At 35.6% G+C, this 16,680-nt stretch overlaps 1 protein-coding gene across 1 annotated transcript in view; it reads left to right on the forward strand.

Moving 5' to 3' along the window:
- The window catches only part of LOC117421167 (proteasome adapter and scaffold protein ECM29-like), a 43,174-nt gene that overhangs the window by 8,862 nt on the left and 17,632 nt on the right, over positions 1-16,680 (forward strand). The window contains exons 10-33 of the mRNA XM_034035203.3: positions 1,983-2,068; positions 2,468-2,543; positions 2,655-2,704; positions 3,012-3,078; positions 3,180-3,302; positions 3,827-3,930; positions 4,312-4,435; positions 4,887-4,967; positions 6,598-6,817; positions 7,229-7,320; positions 7,443-7,577; positions 8,256-8,421; positions 8,530-8,702; positions 9,007-9,108; positions 9,456-9,579; positions 9,728-9,873; positions 11,050-11,104; positions 11,563-11,677; positions 12,006-12,074; positions 13,389-13,506; positions 13,655-13,822; positions 14,052-14,131; positions 14,389-14,494; positions 14,893-14,940. Of these exons, the coding sequence (XP_033891094.2) occupies positions 1,983-2,068; positions 2,468-2,543; positions 2,655-2,704; positions 3,012-3,078; positions 3,180-3,302; positions 3,827-3,930; positions 4,312-4,435; positions 4,887-4,967; positions 6,598-6,817; positions 7,229-7,320; positions 7,443-7,577; positions 8,256-8,421; positions 8,530-8,702; positions 9,007-9,108; positions 9,456-9,579; positions 9,728-9,873; positions 11,050-11,104; positions 11,563-11,677; positions 12,006-12,074; positions 13,389-13,506; positions 13,655-13,822; positions 14,052-14,131; positions 14,389-14,494; positions 14,893-14,940 (2,628 nt within the window). The remainder of the gene's footprint in view (positions 1-1,982; positions 2,069-2,467; positions 2,544-2,654; positions 2,705-3,011; positions 3,079-3,179; positions 3,303-3,826; positions 3,931-4,311; positions 4,436-4,886; positions 4,968-6,597; positions 6,818-7,228; positions 7,321-7,442; positions 7,578-8,255; positions 8,422-8,529; positions 8,703-9,006; positions 9,109-9,455; positions 9,580-9,727; positions 9,874-11,049; positions 11,105-11,562; positions 11,678-12,005; positions 12,075-13,388; positions 13,507-13,654; positions 13,823-14,051; positions 14,132-14,388; positions 14,495-14,892; positions 14,941-16,680) is intronic.

Raw genomic sequence — 16,680 nt, forward strand, 5'->3', positions numbered from 1 at the left:
TCACCATGCGGTACCCCGGTCTCCTTCATTTTATGTCATGAGAATATTTCTCATGGCTCCCACATAACTGATAAAAGCAAAAATCGTTTGGTATAGAGGTGGCTTGTCGCAACTAAAATATAAATGCACTACAACATCCGACATGTCAAGAAAAAATAGAAAAAACACTGCAAAGAGCAAAAGAAGTGTTAAGATGCACAGGCTTAGCAACATAACTTGTATTAAAAAAAAAAGCTATTATCTTCACTGTCTGTTAAGAATACTTTGTAATCATATTTAAACATCAACTTTATTATGATTTTATAATCATGCTACAGTAATACAAGGTATTATCATCTTATTCACAGCTCTACTGTATGTAATGTAATTTATTTTAATCTAGTGTCAACCGGTTACTGTATTTTGATAATGGTTTTGGAGGAAACTGTCAAACTCAGAATACAAGTTTCGATTTCTCAATGTATTATTAGCAATACTCAGCAGAGACAAGCGACTGCTGCGGGATAGCCTACTTTTTCTGTTTCTGTGTTTTTTTTTTTGTACAAGATGTGTAATAATCATTTGTAACAACTTTGGATGGTTAGTTGTGCAGGGGTGTGCAATTTCTGAATAAAACTTGCTAGAAAGATCTACTTGTTCTTCTTAAAAATCTACTTGTCCTTCTTAAAAATACTCGCCTCTTCCCAGTCGCACAAAACACACACAAAAATAAGTAGAATATAACTTGTCGGATTTTGGTTTTATTTAACAGTGAACAGAATCAATCAATTAGTGATTAACAGGGGCAGGTCTACCTTGTAGCTTGATGGGTTCACCAAATTCAAGATACACAAAAGGTTCCCTGTGACCCGACCTCACGTCAACAAATGTATAACATACTTTAAGGAAATGTTTCTTTCAGTGCAATTTGGAACACATTTGCTAGTAAATTTAAGTAACATACTAAGAGTACAACTATAATTAGCAATATTTGGGAGTTAATCAAATATAAAAAATAACTTCTGGCAATTTCTCTATAAGCTGAATTCAACTTCTGATGTACAGGTGTTTTAGTTTGTTGCATCATAGACACAAATTCATTGTCAACTATTACTGCTGCTTTGTGCAATTCTGATTTTTCTTGACGTTCTTTCAGTTTTGTAACTGCTGAACCCCAAATTTATAAAGGATGTGTATAACCCCGATTTTTTTTATTTATTTATTTTTTTTACCTTTTTTCTACCAAAATGGACGCATTTTACAGTAGACTCCATCAAATTCTGCAATTCTGTTTTTTCTTTTGTTTATTTCTATTATATACTTTATTTTTTTTAAAACAGTGTACAACATTTTAAAGCTATTTTTCCTCATCTAACATCTTGTCCCATGATGGCTAACTGTTTCATACTCTAATGGCTAATTTTTTTTTTTTTTTTTGGACAGCAACATTCTTTCCCTGTACTACTCTCACTGAAAAATAAATACATAAATTCATTAATATATACACATTGCATGAGATTTACAGTCTGTATTTTAAAACAATAATACAATATTGTACAGATAATCTCATATATAAGCATTTAATTTCTATTATTATAAACGTCTTTCTCAATCTCCATGTTTTAATAGTTTCACAAATCGATGGATTGTGCATGTCCAAAAAATAACTAATAGTGTTTAAATAAAAAAAAAAATCAATAATAATTATTCAAGAAGTGTTTGTAGGTTTACTTTAAATGTTCCAGTAGAGTACTTGCTGTGTATAACGAGAGGTTAACCGAGAAGCTAGACTAGAGGCAGGCATTATCTAATTGAGATCAATTTTTTTTTTTTTTTAAATGTGTGTGTATCAGAATCTGGGAAGATGCTGTAGGAACAAACCTGTCTGTCCTTATGCTGCATTTGCATTTATACTTAGTGATCTACTTTTTCATGATACTGATTACTCTAACTTGCAGCTATGGCTGGGGATGTATGTCACTAACATACTTTCTTTTTTGCAGGTGGTGTATGATGGATTGTTTGGTGCAAATACTAATAACAAATTGAGATCCCTGTCCTTGCAGTTTGTTCATCACATTTGTTTAGTGTAAGTGCTGAGTATTGAAATTAACAAATGCCTTTGTGACTTGGTTGTTTTCTTGTTCTTTTGTACATCGATTTACAGTAAGTGAGTTGTATACAGGAGTTACAGGGATCTGCAGTTTTTAGTTGATTAAAAATGTATCGGAATGTGTTTGTGTGGGCGGGTGGGTCTCTTATAACCATTTTTATGTTGTGTTTAAACTATAACTCAAAGGCGTATATATAATTGATTTACAGTGACAGATCGAGATATTAGAATAGGACCAAACCATTTTACTTAAGGTTAAAATACACTGAAGTATTTTTTTTTTTTTGGATTTTCTTTTATCCTTTAAAACTATTTACTAATTTAATAATAAATGAATAAAACACACTAATTTGGATTTGTTGTCCCTTTTGATAGTTGCCCTGACAATAATAAGCCTCTGGGTCTCATGCTATTAAATGGACTGACAAAGCTTATTAATGAATATAAAGAGGTAAGAAAATAATTTACAATCAGAATTCTCTATTGAAGACTAAATTTATATTTGATGATGATCGTTTTGTGTTGCTGTATAGATAATAAACACCATTGGTTCTTCTCCTAGGAGCCTAAATTGCTGTGTGTAGCCTACTCTGCTGTGGGAAAGTTATCAAGGTAACATTGATATAAAATATACTTCATATTTAAATATTTTTATTTTTAATAAATAATAAATTAGTTGTAATTTATAAGTGATAGTGTAAAATTTTAATTAAGAAGAGCCGTTCAGAGGGGCAGGCTACCTAGAGACTATTGGTTTCCGTACTGTTGCACATTCCCCAATACAATTTATTATCATATAAATGTTTTGTAATGTTACAAATGATTTGAAATACTAAAAGTACTCATTTTGGTGGTGCTCACTTCTTTACTTTTTTTTTTTGCTGGAATTTGACACATTCTTTCTTTTTTCTTTTGTTAGCCGAATGCCTCAGCTCTTTTCAAAGGATATAGCACTAGTTCAACAGTTTTTTGAAGCTATGTGCAAGGTAGGTTTAATCAATTGAATACTGGAATTACAGCACCTTCTGACTTGATTTTGAAATGTGAGTTTTTTTTTTTTTAATGTCTTGAAATCACTGCATTTCAGGATGATCCTGAGATCAGACTCTCCATTCAGGAAGCTCTTTCCATGATGGTGGGAGCATATACCTCTTTACAAGGGGCACTGCTGAATCTCATGGAAGCTCTTATTGCTGCATATATGGAAAAGGTAATCAAGCTGAATTGTTTTTCTAGGTAGTTGCTACCATTCTGTTCTGAATTACATGCCATCATACAATGCAGCAAATCCTTGACATTGGAAATGGCCATAACAGCCAAAGTACAGTGTTTTTTTGTAGAGCTTAATACAGAGCTAGACTTGAGCTGTAATTACGGTTTGACCCCTTTATTTTTTTACATGAAGACTTGGTGCATCTGTCTTAATAATACCTTGACTAGCACCACTATAATTTTATATCAAAGCTTATGCAGAGCAAACTGTAGCAGACAGGCAAACAGGAGCCTGAAAACTGAAATGATTTGATAACTGCAGAGAAACTTCAGTCCTCTTCCCAACAGCATTATAACTTGGGATGGTATGTTGTCATAGAAAATAATGTAAATTATCACTAGTGCCCTTTTTGTTGTGCTGAATTATTTTTCTGATGTGAAACAATTTCTTCTCTATTCAGGAATTCAAATATTTTTCTAAACAGCTTACTAAAAACATGTATGACTTTATTTTTTCCACAGCCAGAAGTGCAGGTTCGTCAAGTAGCTATGAAATTTGCTAGCACAGTATTTGCACCTGACCACATACCTTCCAGATACCTCATCCTTCTGGCTGCTGGAGATCCGTAAGTATTTTATATTGGGTTGGTAGTCAAACAAATATCAAGTAAAACCTGCTTACACAAGAAATAGCAGTAATCCAACTGTCCAATTTTTTTATTTTGCGAAGCTGTCTTTTGAGTTTCATTGGACTGTAAATACCACATTGAGGTTGCATTTTAACAGATAACTCTGTTGTAAAAACGAGATAAAGTAATTTACAATGTGATATCAGAAATGGGTCTGCTGGAAGTAGAATGAGATTTTGTCAGGTGGTCAATATGTGGATGTAGTATACTGTGCTGGTTGGGGAGCTTAATGGTACAACAGAAATGTCATTTTCATAGAGTAAAAGCCTTAACATTTAGATTCTTTTTTCTTTTTTTTTTTTTTTTTTTTTTTAACAGTCGTGAAGAAGTTCATGGTGAAGCTCAGCGTGTACTGAGAGCGCTTCCAGCCAAGACTACTGAAAAGGAAGGTTCCAAACCAATGCCTTCCTTCCCTGAAATGGTCAGCTATATTCAGGAAAAGGTACTTATTCAATTTCTACTCATTATTTGGTAATCAGGCGTCCTGATCATTTGTGGAAATTAATGTACATTATGTTGAATGTAAAACTGATTAAATCAGTAAACAAAATAAGTAAATTGTAAGTTGACAAAACCACTTTTCCCCTGCCAGGTGCACATAATCCTTTAAGTATTTGGACATGGTATGGAATTTAGGGGACTTGCGTAATGTGTTATTGTATGTTGCTTTCCTACATTTCTACTAGATTATGCTTTCATTCATCAAGTGTACTGTTAGATTTAAACTCAAGGAATCCAGAGATGTTATTAACATGTACCATTGATAGTCCGTTTAAAACAACTTTTAAAAAAATATATATACATTGTGGCACTGTTTGCAGAACCTAAAGATTCTAGTGATGTGTGTCAGTTACTATTGTGCAATTTTTGTAATTCATATTTATTTATTTTAGGCATCAGAGAGAATGAAAACTCCAGCAAAGTACACTGTTGGAACTTCTATCCTTCCTTTTAACCCTTCTGCATTTGGAGAGGTAATTTATATTCTTGAGCAACAGTCTGTTTCATATTAGTTTAACCCTTTCAGGACCACACATTTTTCAGTGGGATGCTCCCCTAGGACAAGTGTTTTTTGGCTGTATTTGACTCTCTTCCTGTATAAATTCACTAAAAATCTATTTTTTACAGTAGCATCTTGGAAATGGTGTCCTTTTTCAGAACACTCTTCAGAAACCATAGAAATGTGTTTTTTTTTCAACACAATGTTTGTTTGTTTGTTTATTTATTTATTTATTTATTTATTTAATAAGTATTTTTCATTATGTATTCTGCTTAGAGATACATGTATAAAAATTCTGTGATCTAGGGGACCTTGCAGTACTTACTGAAAGTTTTGTTTAGGCAAATTACAAGACATTGTTTCACCTGAGTGATTGCAATGACATAATACACGTTTATTCTCAGGGTCTTTATAAGCAATAATGGACACTACTCTCAATTTTTATTTTCTCAAAATAACTTTTCTTTTAGCTCTAAACAAGTTCCTGTGATGTTTTGTTTCTGCGTTTATCTCTGCCGGGCTGCTGTAAACTGTCTCGGGCCTTAGACACATAATGCCCCTCTCGGTGAGGTCATACAAATAAAATCAGGAAGTGAACGTCAGTCCCTATACATTGATATGTGTATCAAGCCTGTACTGCAAAGTACGGTGGCCATGTAAGTCATCAGAACGAAGTGCTTTTTTTATCGTGTTTACACGATCACGGTCCTAGAAGCCCACTTCAGTATGATCATGTTAACACGATCCCGGCCCTTAAAGGGTTAATAGAAGAACATGTATATATCCTATCCTAGAACATAAAATATGTTGATGCTTTTATTTATGTTTGTTTTTTATGTTTGTGAATATGTAGAAATGTTATACACAACTTGAAGTACTCAACTGAGGTAGTGTTAACCCTTCGCGGTCCATTTATTCGGCGCGTCAGGTCCAATTTATTTTCACACGCATAGTTTATTTTAGACGGTTTAAAAGGCACTGCATATCAACAGGACACTCAGTACTGCATCTCCAGCCCCGCCCCACCCCTTGTTAGCTGTATTTTTTACATACCTCTTCATAGTCTTGAATACCGATTAAATCATCTCCTGATAATGCGATCTAAGTCATTATTTTATTACAATAACATCTCAAAAAGCTCTGCAAATGTCTGTGATATTCTTTGAGCGCTGGATGCAGAAGCAGCTATCTTGTTTGTTTATGTCCATGTTATCTCTGTTATGCCGGGGCTATCTGTGTTGCTCAGATCCGCCCCTTTTTTTTCGGGTTCTCTCGGCTCTTATCGGTCTCACTCGGCCATTGAATGGTTTTCTCTGCTTTTTCCGGTGAAAAAAATGACTAGAGACCTGTTTTTTACGTCTTTTTGATGATGTCGGACAGGGTCCAACAATGGACCGGAAAGGGAAAATTGTAATGTCTGACCAGGTCCGACATAGGACCGCAAAGGATTAAACATGCCCAATGAAGGGCTGAATGGGGTGGAAAAAAGATTAACATTCATTTAAAGGGAGGTCTAATCATTTAGTTAGATCATAGCGTGTTAATCTAGGTTATAACATACCAAACCTCCAGTATGGTTCAAGTATGTTGATTGCTTGTTTCAGATTATCTTGTACCTACGAATGTGCCTTGCTCACAGTGCCGGAGCTATGCCCACCTCCCAGAGTCTGGCTGACATGCAAGATAACTCTCCAGCTATTGCAAGTTATGTCCGAAACCTACTGTCTGGAAACCCCAATTCATTACTGGTGCACAAGGGAGGGGATTCAAACCCTGTGCAGCTTTATATCGAGCTGCTTCAGCAGTTGCTGTCAGCAATCGGAGGTTAGTAAGGCGTTTATATTGGTGTGAAGATCAAAATTGAGTTGTTGCAAAAAGAAATGAATGTAGAATTACAAAAACAAATAAGAACCTTATTTTTACTATAGAGTGTGTTTTAAAAACAGAATTTGGGAGGGCAGGATTCAGTATTCCTGGCCATGCAATTTTTCATTAACCATTACAAATTTGTGTTTAACTCTTCAGCTAGCACCCAAAATCAAACAGTAAAGTTTCAAAGATTGAATTTATTATATATATACATATATATATATATATATATATATATACAGTGTGTGTATGTGTATATATATATATATATATATATATATATATATATATATATATATATATATATATATATATATATATATATATATATATATAATTCTATTTTATAATTTTTTTTTTCTATAGGTGTTCCAGTCATGTACTGCCTGTTGGAAGTGGTGTCTGTTTATCCACAGAAACTTGCAGCTAAATTTGCTGACAAAATTGACTGGATTAAGGTAATGGGGTTTTAAAAATATGTGATGTGTATACATGCACACAGTTCTGGTGCCCACCTTTTCAGCACTTAGGATTATTCTTTTTAAAACATATAAAATCTAATGCTGCTTGGTTTTCACAGAGTCTAATGAACACTAATAAAGAAGATATGCGGGAGCTGGCTGCTCAGCTGTATGCAGTGGTGGTATCGACCATGTCTGGGAATGAATTAAATACTGCTGTGCAGAACCTTGTCAAGATCACAAAAGACAACCATGTAAGTAGACTCAACTATCAGCTGTGACTTGGCTCTTAAATGCTATACAAATTATATTCATGCTCTATTTTATGGCGACTAGTCTTTTTTTCTACTGAACTTTCAAAAAGAGTACTTATAATGGTTTGATCAAACAAAGTGCTCTCCTATGAATTCCACGGACTGAGGAAGTGGGAAGAACAAACAAGACTGATTAATTTTATTTTGCTGTGCAAGCCAGTGCTACTGAGCACATGCCCAAGAGATGGTTTACATGTGTTATTCTTTGTATATTATAGATCTGTTTGCTGAACATTGTAGACAGCCAGTCTTTATGCATGTTTTATTGCTTGGCTAGAATAAGATAAATAAATGTATCATTAATTATTATTTATTATTATTTATTTCTTAGCAGACGCCCTTATCCAGGGCGACTTACAATTGTTACAAGATATCACATTATAGTGAAGTTGCAGTGAAGTATTTTGGTAGATTTTCAATGTAAATTGTGTAGGGAAGAATTTTATATATGGATGCCTTCATAAAGTACATACACAGATGGATTTTCATTATGTGTTATACAGAGAATAATTGCTTGCAGTGAATTACAGTGAGCATTTCCTCAAGGGGGTTCTTGGACATCATTAAGAATAAGAACACAGCCTATACTATTATTATTGTTATTTATGTTCTCTTTAGAGTCCAGAAACACAGCATGGAGCAATTTTGGCTTTGGGTTACATGGTAGGGCGATACTTGGCCAAAAAGAAAGTAACAGCTGATATCCAAAACCAAGAACTGCCAATGATCACCAGAAGTCTACCTGAAGATGAAGAACTGATCCGGTCTGCCACAAATACTATTGGTAATTTAATTGAGCCCTAAGTCTATTCATGTTTTTTTTTTGTATATACAAAGTTTCTGGGGGGGGAAAAATCAAGACTAACATGAATATTTTTTGCTTCATTTTTAGGTTCCTTTTTAGATAGCCCCTCTCCTCTTTTGACTGTCGCAGCATGCACAGCGCTGGGTGAGATCAGTAGGAATGGAGCACTGCTGATACCCAATGAAGGCACAGGGTTCACAAAGCTGCATCTGGTGGAAAGCTTGCTGTCCAGAATACCATCTGGAAAAGAGAATAATAAGGCGAGTTTACAGCAATCTTGCCGTCTTGACCTCATGTACTGTATTCCTTAACCTTTTTTGGTAGCCCAGTCTAGACAAAAGACAAATTAAACCCTTTAGTATGTGTCCAGTAGGTGGAGTATAGTGCTTTTAAAGTAGCAACAATTTTTATATATATATATATATATATTTTTCTTTATGTTCTTGTTATTTGCTGGCTTTGTATGATCTAGATGTGTGATTATTGTTAATAAACATGGAAACAAATACATTTTGCTTAAGACATTTGAACAAAGGTTAATAGTTTTGTTTTTCTTTGTTTCAGATGAAGGAGCGAGCTATACAGACATTGGGGTTCTTTCCAGTGGGAGACGGAGAATTTCCTCATCAAAAGAAATTGTTACAAGGACTTATGGACTCTGTGGAAGTATGGAAGTTTGACTTTAATTGAAATACACAGTATACTAGATTTACCTGACAACTATTTATGATTTCAAATTGAATACAGTATGGTTGCCTTGTAGGTTTCTAATGTATCAGGAATTTGGAATGGCAAAGTGTACATTTAAAAAGCACAAACATTTAATGTAACTTTTTAGTTAATAATATTGTTAAAGCTATCTTCAACTCAATGGCATACTTAATATTTTGGACATGAGAAATCTGCTAAAGGAGTCAACTAGGGGCTGTAGACCATCGTGGATACCTTGTTTTGAAATTGTCCTTTTAAGTAGTTGCCTTGACCTACGGTAACTATTTTTCTTTTTTCCTCAGGCTAAGCAGCTAGAGCTACAATTCACAGTGGGAGAAGCAATCACCAGTGCTGCCATAGGGACTAGCTCTGTAGCTTCACGAGATGTATGGACCTGTACTGAAGAAGAATACACTCCGCCCGCAGGTACGTTGTCATTATGTAGCTTGCACATCAAACAACATTACAGTATGAAAGGCACATTTTGTAAATGCTTACCATTTTTTTCTGTACTATATATAGATGACTTGCCAGTCTCTCAATTTAATATTGTTATTTGTTGAATATGCTTTAGAAGTAAAGGTGAATGATGTTGTGCCCTGGGTTCTCAACATGATCCTCAACAAATACATTATCAGTCAAAACCCTCATGTTCGCCAAGCTTCCTGCATCTGGCTGCTGTCCTTGGTGAAGAAACTGAGCCAGCACAAAGAGATCAAGGTACGGTACAGTAAATGGTTAACCTCTCAAAGATTTTGTGCCTTTTATTTTTGTATCCATCATAAAACCTCTGGTCTAGTAGTTCAGTAGTTTGGTGTATTAGCGGTTGTTTCCCCACAGCAGTATAAGAAAAATAAAACCAACACCAGTTTAAAACTATAAATCAAGACTCCAGCCTGATCCTTTACACTGCCCTCAACCACTCTGTCAGATTACAATTAGCAAAAGCATGCCATCAGCAGTTTAAAATAAATACAGTACACAAATGTCAGTGGTGCTCAATCACTGAGGACAATACATCAAAACAAGTCCTCATGGATAAGCAACTTGTTATATGATCACGATTATGTTTACTCAAGGCTGCAGTACTTTATTTTACTACAGTATACTTGAGAAGCGATCGTCTCGTGAGGGTGCCTAGTTTAACTGCCGTGTGGTGTTAATGGCCTTTGAATTAAAATGGCATTACAGTACAGTATTTTACTGTTAGGACTACCACTGCATTTAAGCATCTGTGGATTACTTATTTTCAGTTGCGATGCAAATCTCACAGTTTTTCACTAAGCGGAGTTGCATTGCTCCACAATTGTCCTCCTCCTCCTCCTCCTCACTGCGCCGCGCAGCAATCTTCAACCCATCCTCCTCACCGCGCTGTGCCGCCACACAATAACAGAGCTGTACTCTGTATGTATTCAATGAGTGTGTATTCACTTTATTGAAACACATTTTCACTAACAGAGAGCACAAAAAAACATACCTGCACAATGTAGTGTCGCAGTCACTGTTTGATTACAAACTTGTCCAGCGTTCCCTGCATCATTCCACGATCCACGCTGCGTACGTGCCTATTCATGCGAGATGTGATCAAATTCAAATTCAAATTCAAAAACAGCTTTATTGGCTGTACATGTCATTGCACAGGATACGGTACCATATTACATGTAGTCAGTTTGCCCCGAAATGATTCTTATAAGCGGATTGTTTGATTCTTACAAGCAGGTTATTTTAGCATGGTCAGTATAGGAATGATTTTGTCCCAGTGGTTTTGATCACTATCTGCGGTTGATTCTTATATCAGTGATTCTTATAAACACAGTGCACTGCATTATTATATAGTCTATTTTGTTTGCTCCAATTTGCAAGGTATAACTACTTTTTTTTGTTTGTTTCTGTCAGTCTCATCTAAAAGAAATTCAGACTGCCTTCATTTCCATCCTGTCTGATCCTGATGGTGAGTAATTGTAGCCTAACATTTCTGTTAATGAATGAGTAGAGCTACCCTCCCTACATCTTCCAAAAGTATTTGCCCTTTTTGTGCTGTTGTTCATGCTTGTTTAGATGTAATCTAATATTTAGATAAGCAACTAAATAGTGGCTGTTGTTATGCCTTCCATAATAACTTCCTTACTTTTTGTGCTTGAATAATCTTTTATTCAAATGCTTTTACAAGCAACGTAATAGCACATTATGACTTATCTGGGGGAAAAATAAATACTTTTGAAAGTGGAATCTTTTTTTTTCTTTTCAAAATAGCTACAAAACAAAAAATCTTTTAACTGCATTAAACTCCCATTGTAAAGCAGGAATGCAGCACTGTTATATTATAGTAGGGTAGCTGTGACATGTTAAATGGACAACACTGCATTTCAAAAAATGTTATTTAATGTACTTTCTTTTTAATGCTTTCAGAGTTGAGCCAAGATGTTGCTTCCAAGGGTCTTGGTATGGTGTATGAACTGGGCAATGAACAGGATCAACAAGAGCTGGTTTCCACATTAGTAGAGACCCTGATGACTGGAAAGAGGTAATGTGTGCTTTTCGTTTTGCTAGCTTTGAATAAAAAATTGTAAGATGCAACCTTTTTAAGAATATTTTCAGATGTACCATAAAGAGCATTCTAACTAAGTACATTTCTGAGTCTGCATTTATGGACCCTGTTCACAAAGCTTTAACTGTAATCTTTGTACACATGCTGTATTGCAGAATCAACCTGTCATTCTTTGACCACTGCCACGCTCATCTCATTTGCACCCCTTATTATGATGTCTATAGAACATCCTTTATTTTTTGAATATGATGCATAGTTGGTTATCATTTTTAAATCTGGACATGTTATGTTTATTCCCTCTCAGGGTCAAGCACGGAGTATCAGAGGACACTGAGGTTTTTCAGGGTGGTTCACTGGGAAAAACCCCAGATGGGTAAGTGTACACAAAAAATACAGGTACAGGGAGCAGGTACAGACTGGTTCCCTTCCTGCTGTACTGGAATGGCTCAGACCATACTCTGAAGAGAGTACCCTTAAGCAGGGCTCAAAGTTGGCCCAAATCCTTAGGGGCATCTGGCTCCTAGATTTTAAAATTTGGTCGCCAAAATTTTTTTTTGCATTTTATGGCTGCAGAACGTGATATTATAACTTACTGTATAGAATATGGATATGAGATTTCCTGTAACCTGACTGGTCAACAAGCGTGCCTTAATCCACTGTAAAGCCGGCCCGAATATACAGTTTTCAAACTGTTTAATCACCGTTCCAAATCAAACTGCCTGAAAAAACGTAAATACACAGTACAGCATGCATTCGCTTGTGTAATTTACCTTTTTCTGGTTTATTAAAGAAAATCTCTGTTCTCGTTTACGCACCCTATGAACACTATCTGTATGTGTATTCAGTCTATTTAAATTTAGTACAGCAAAGAAAGTAAAAAGAAAAAATCTATTGAAAATAATGTTTGCAGTCAGCGGCAATAGCAACACACTATGGTTTTAATGAAAAGTAAAAAATAAAACAACGTGATATCAGTAGCTCATCACAGCGGACTTTGAATAAACTTTATGAACACACTGAAGTAACTGAATAAAGTACGATTAGCAACAACACGTAGGCTGTACCAGATATTATCAATTATATTACTTTTGCTAATACATTTTATGGCGTAATAGTAGTAAACACAGTTTCTGATACTTTTGTCCTATAACATGTAGTTAAAGAGAAACCGTTTACAAACCAGGACCATATTTTTGTGTACAAGGTACTAGCTCCATGTAATTAAGAATATTTTTCTTAGTACCTATATATTGAGTTGTTTATGGTGTCACTGCGATGCTGAACAACTGGCTACCAAACCACACATGGAATATCAGCGAAACCAGGTTTTATTTCGTACCTCACCTGCCCACTCCCTCAGTCGCCAATGGCGAATGCATATTAAAAAATTATCACAGAGACTCATTTTGGTCGCCCCTGGCCACCCACAGCTCGCAATTTTGAGCCCTGCCCTCAAGACAGTTAATGGTTCCCATTTGTATTCAAAGAATTCTGTCTGATTCCAACAAACAGTTACCCAATTATACCAATGTGCAGTGTTTTGGGAGACTAAACATCTTAGAAATATGGTTTGGAAGTAATACCCTCATTGTTACATTGAGAAGTATTGGATTCCCATAAAATAAAGTGTTTTAAATCTGTCCTGTTTTACATTACATTGTTTTTTATTTATTTATTTTATTCCCAGTCAAAGCCTGTCAACATACAAAGAGCTTTGTGCACTGGCCAGTGACCTTAATCAACCAGACCTAGTCTACAAATTTATGAACTTGGCCAATCATCACGCCATGTGGAATTCTCGAAAGGTAATGTGTTTATATTATAATTTATTGATAAAAACAAATGGATACCATTTTGGGCATTTCAATATCAGAGGTTTAATTTGTTTTTAACTTAATTGTTACTGGGATTGCTGCAATGGCTTAATCTCTGTCTCCTTGTTTCTCATGCTAGGGAGCTGCCTTTGGTTTTAACATGATAGCAGCGAAGGCTGGAGAGCAGCTGACTCCCTATTTGTCCCAGCTGGTGCCACGTCTCTACCGTTATCAGTTTGATCCCAATTTGGGAATCCGACAGGCAATGACCAGCATATGGGATGCTCTTGTTACTGACAAAAAATGTGTATGTCTCCTTTTTATTGTTTTAAATTTATGTTTATAACTAGCACATTTATATATTTTAGGCGACATATAAAAAAGGTCAGAAAAATGTTCCATCTGTATATTTAGTTTAGATAGTCAATAGTCTTTTAAAGGTTTTAAAACAATGCAGCAAAATCTATTTGCATAATGGGCCTTCTAGATGAAGGGTGGATATAAGTGTACTGAAGCTAAACCTCTTCTCTACACAGGTTGATCGATACTTGAAAGAGATTCTTCAAGATGTAATATCCAACCTAACCAATAATATGTGGAGAGTTCGAGAATCTAGGTAAAGTATCTTACCTCACTTTCATTTTCTTAGTAATATACCCTTCCTTTACACTCTGTGGCATGTGACATATACATGAACCAATAAAGGAGGTATCCCCTGAATATGATTGTAAATAATCATAGGGAGGAGGTATGTTCTGTCCTGGAATGAAACTAGTAACAATTTCTTAAGAGGCTTTCCAAATGCCTGCTTAATATTAGCATATGTTCAATAATAATTTTTCTTTTCTTTTTCAATGTTGTCCCTTGGTATAGTTGCTTGGCACTGAATGATTTAATACGAGGAAGGCAACTTGATGACATCATTGACCAACTTCCAGAGATCTGGGAAACTTTGTTCAGAGTGAGGGATGATATCAAGGTAATTTGTCTACTGTGGTATGTTTGCAAGTACAGCCCTTGTGTATTTCAGAAAATATTTAAGGCATACTAATAATTCACTACAGATAAACAGGTTTTTCTTTTTGATTTCTCGATAAGCAGTGCCACTGAGATGAGTGTAAAATAAACTCCCAGAACATGTGGAAACATAGATTAAAATAAATCCTCATCATAATTGAAATGATGATGATTTCTGATTTCAACATGCTTCGATGTTCTGTTCATATTTGGTCTCTTGGAGACAATGTGATACACTTCATGTGAAGGACAGTCCAATTTGCAGTGTGTGTGATTTATAGATGGTACAGTAGGTGTTTTTCTTTTTTTGTCCCACCACTGTACATGCTCACTGGGTCTTTTCAATTCATGTTTTCACAGGAATCTGTCCGGAAGGCTGCTGACCTAACACTTAAGAGTTTGAGTAAAGTAAGTCTGCTTTAAATTGGACATTTCCCAAAGGAATTAAGTTTCAGAAGGAGTTCCATCCACAGGGTTTTCAATTAGTTTTAAAGTATGTAGCACTTACAAGTTAGTAGGTGGCACCGATGTAATCGAGGCGCATAGCGGCAAGGGGAGTGAGTGTTAGAGGAGGTGTTCCCCCTCCCATTATGACATTTTTGAAAAAAGGGATTAAAATGGTGCATTCCGGCTCATTTTTTGCATGGTTTATGCATGTGCTAGACTAGTAGTGGTCTGCATGTAGTCTCACAGAGAACTCCATTAGTGCAATGAAGGAGCTTTATTTCAGCAATGCTCACAGCAAGACTAGATCAACAAGAAAAAAAAATGTATTACAGCTGTAATATGAGAAACGGCATGCTGTATCTCCCATGCTCTGCATTAGTGAATTTCTGATCTGAAGGCATGTAACACAGACAGCGCTTATGATTACATTTTACAGTTTATTTTTTAGTAAAAAAAAATAAGTTGCAATGAGTTCATTCTGCTATTTACGATATTAAATACACCACAGCAAGCACATTGTCATATTTTCATTCGCCCAATCTGAGAGCTAAATTTAGTGAATGGTGTTTTTTTTTTAATTTAACTGTAATCAAGAAAACAGTACATTTCATGTTTAATTCTCAAAATGTTTAGTTTTTTTCACAGCAGTACCAATTATTTCTATGCTGCTTTCACCTTAAATGGTCAATTTGAGAAATAAGCATTTTCCCTGCAACAGCTGACCCTGTTTTAGTACAAAACACACGGTAACATCTTAAATTACAGTGCCTGCTTCTTTAGCTGGAGATATTATCAGCTTATTATCTAAATAGGGTATCTACTGCACAATTAAATCATCCTTAACCCTTTGCGGTCCATTTATTCAGCACCTGTCAGGTGCGTCAGGTCTAATTTATTTTCACACAAGCTGTTTATTTTACACACGCTGTTTTAAAGTAATTATATTCACAATAAAACAGGTTTAAAAGGCACTGCATATCAACAGGACACTCAGTACTGCATCTCCAGCCCTGCCCCACTCCTTGTTCGCTGTATTTATCACATATCTCTTTATAGTAGTGCATGCTGATAAATCATCTCCTGATCACTCACTCGTTTTATCACCAAACTCCTCAATAATGCGATCCAAGTCATTATTTTGTTACTATAACATCTCAAAAAGCTTGGCAAATGTCCGAGGTTTGCTTTGAGAGCTGGATGAGGAAGCAGCTATCTTGTTTGTTTATGTCCGTGTTATGTCTGTGGTGAAGAGACTATGCGTATTGCTCAGATCCGCCCCCTTTTTTTTTTTTCGGCTTCTTTCAGCTTCTATCGGCCTCTCTCGGCCATTGAAAGCTTTTCTCTGCTTTTTCTGGAGAAAACCCGACTAGGGACCTGTGTATGATGCCTTTTTGATGATGTTAGACACGGTCCAACATTGGACCAGAAAGGAAAAATTGTAATGTCGGACCAGGTCCGACATAGAACCGCAAAGGGTTAACCTCCTGACGGTAAACCATTAATTGAATGCATTTTACCTGGGATAGTTGCAGCTGCTAAAGAAGTTGCAACAAAATAAATCTGTTTGTGTTGACTCAAAACTTTAGGTACTCTACAATTTGACTGGCAAAAGATAACGTTGGTTTATTGAAGTTCACAAAGAACACCTTTTTCAGCTTGATATGGTAACCTTTTCACTTCCTTTTTTGTTTAACTATTGAG

This window comes from Acipenser ruthenus, chromosome 1 (genome assembly GCF_902713425.1).
Source record: "Acipenser ruthenus chromosome 1, fAciRut3.2 maternal haplotype, whole genome shotgun sequence".
NCBI classification, from domain to species: Eukaryota; Metazoa; Chordata; class Actinopteri; order Acipenseriformes; family Acipenseridae; genus Acipenser; species Acipenser ruthenus.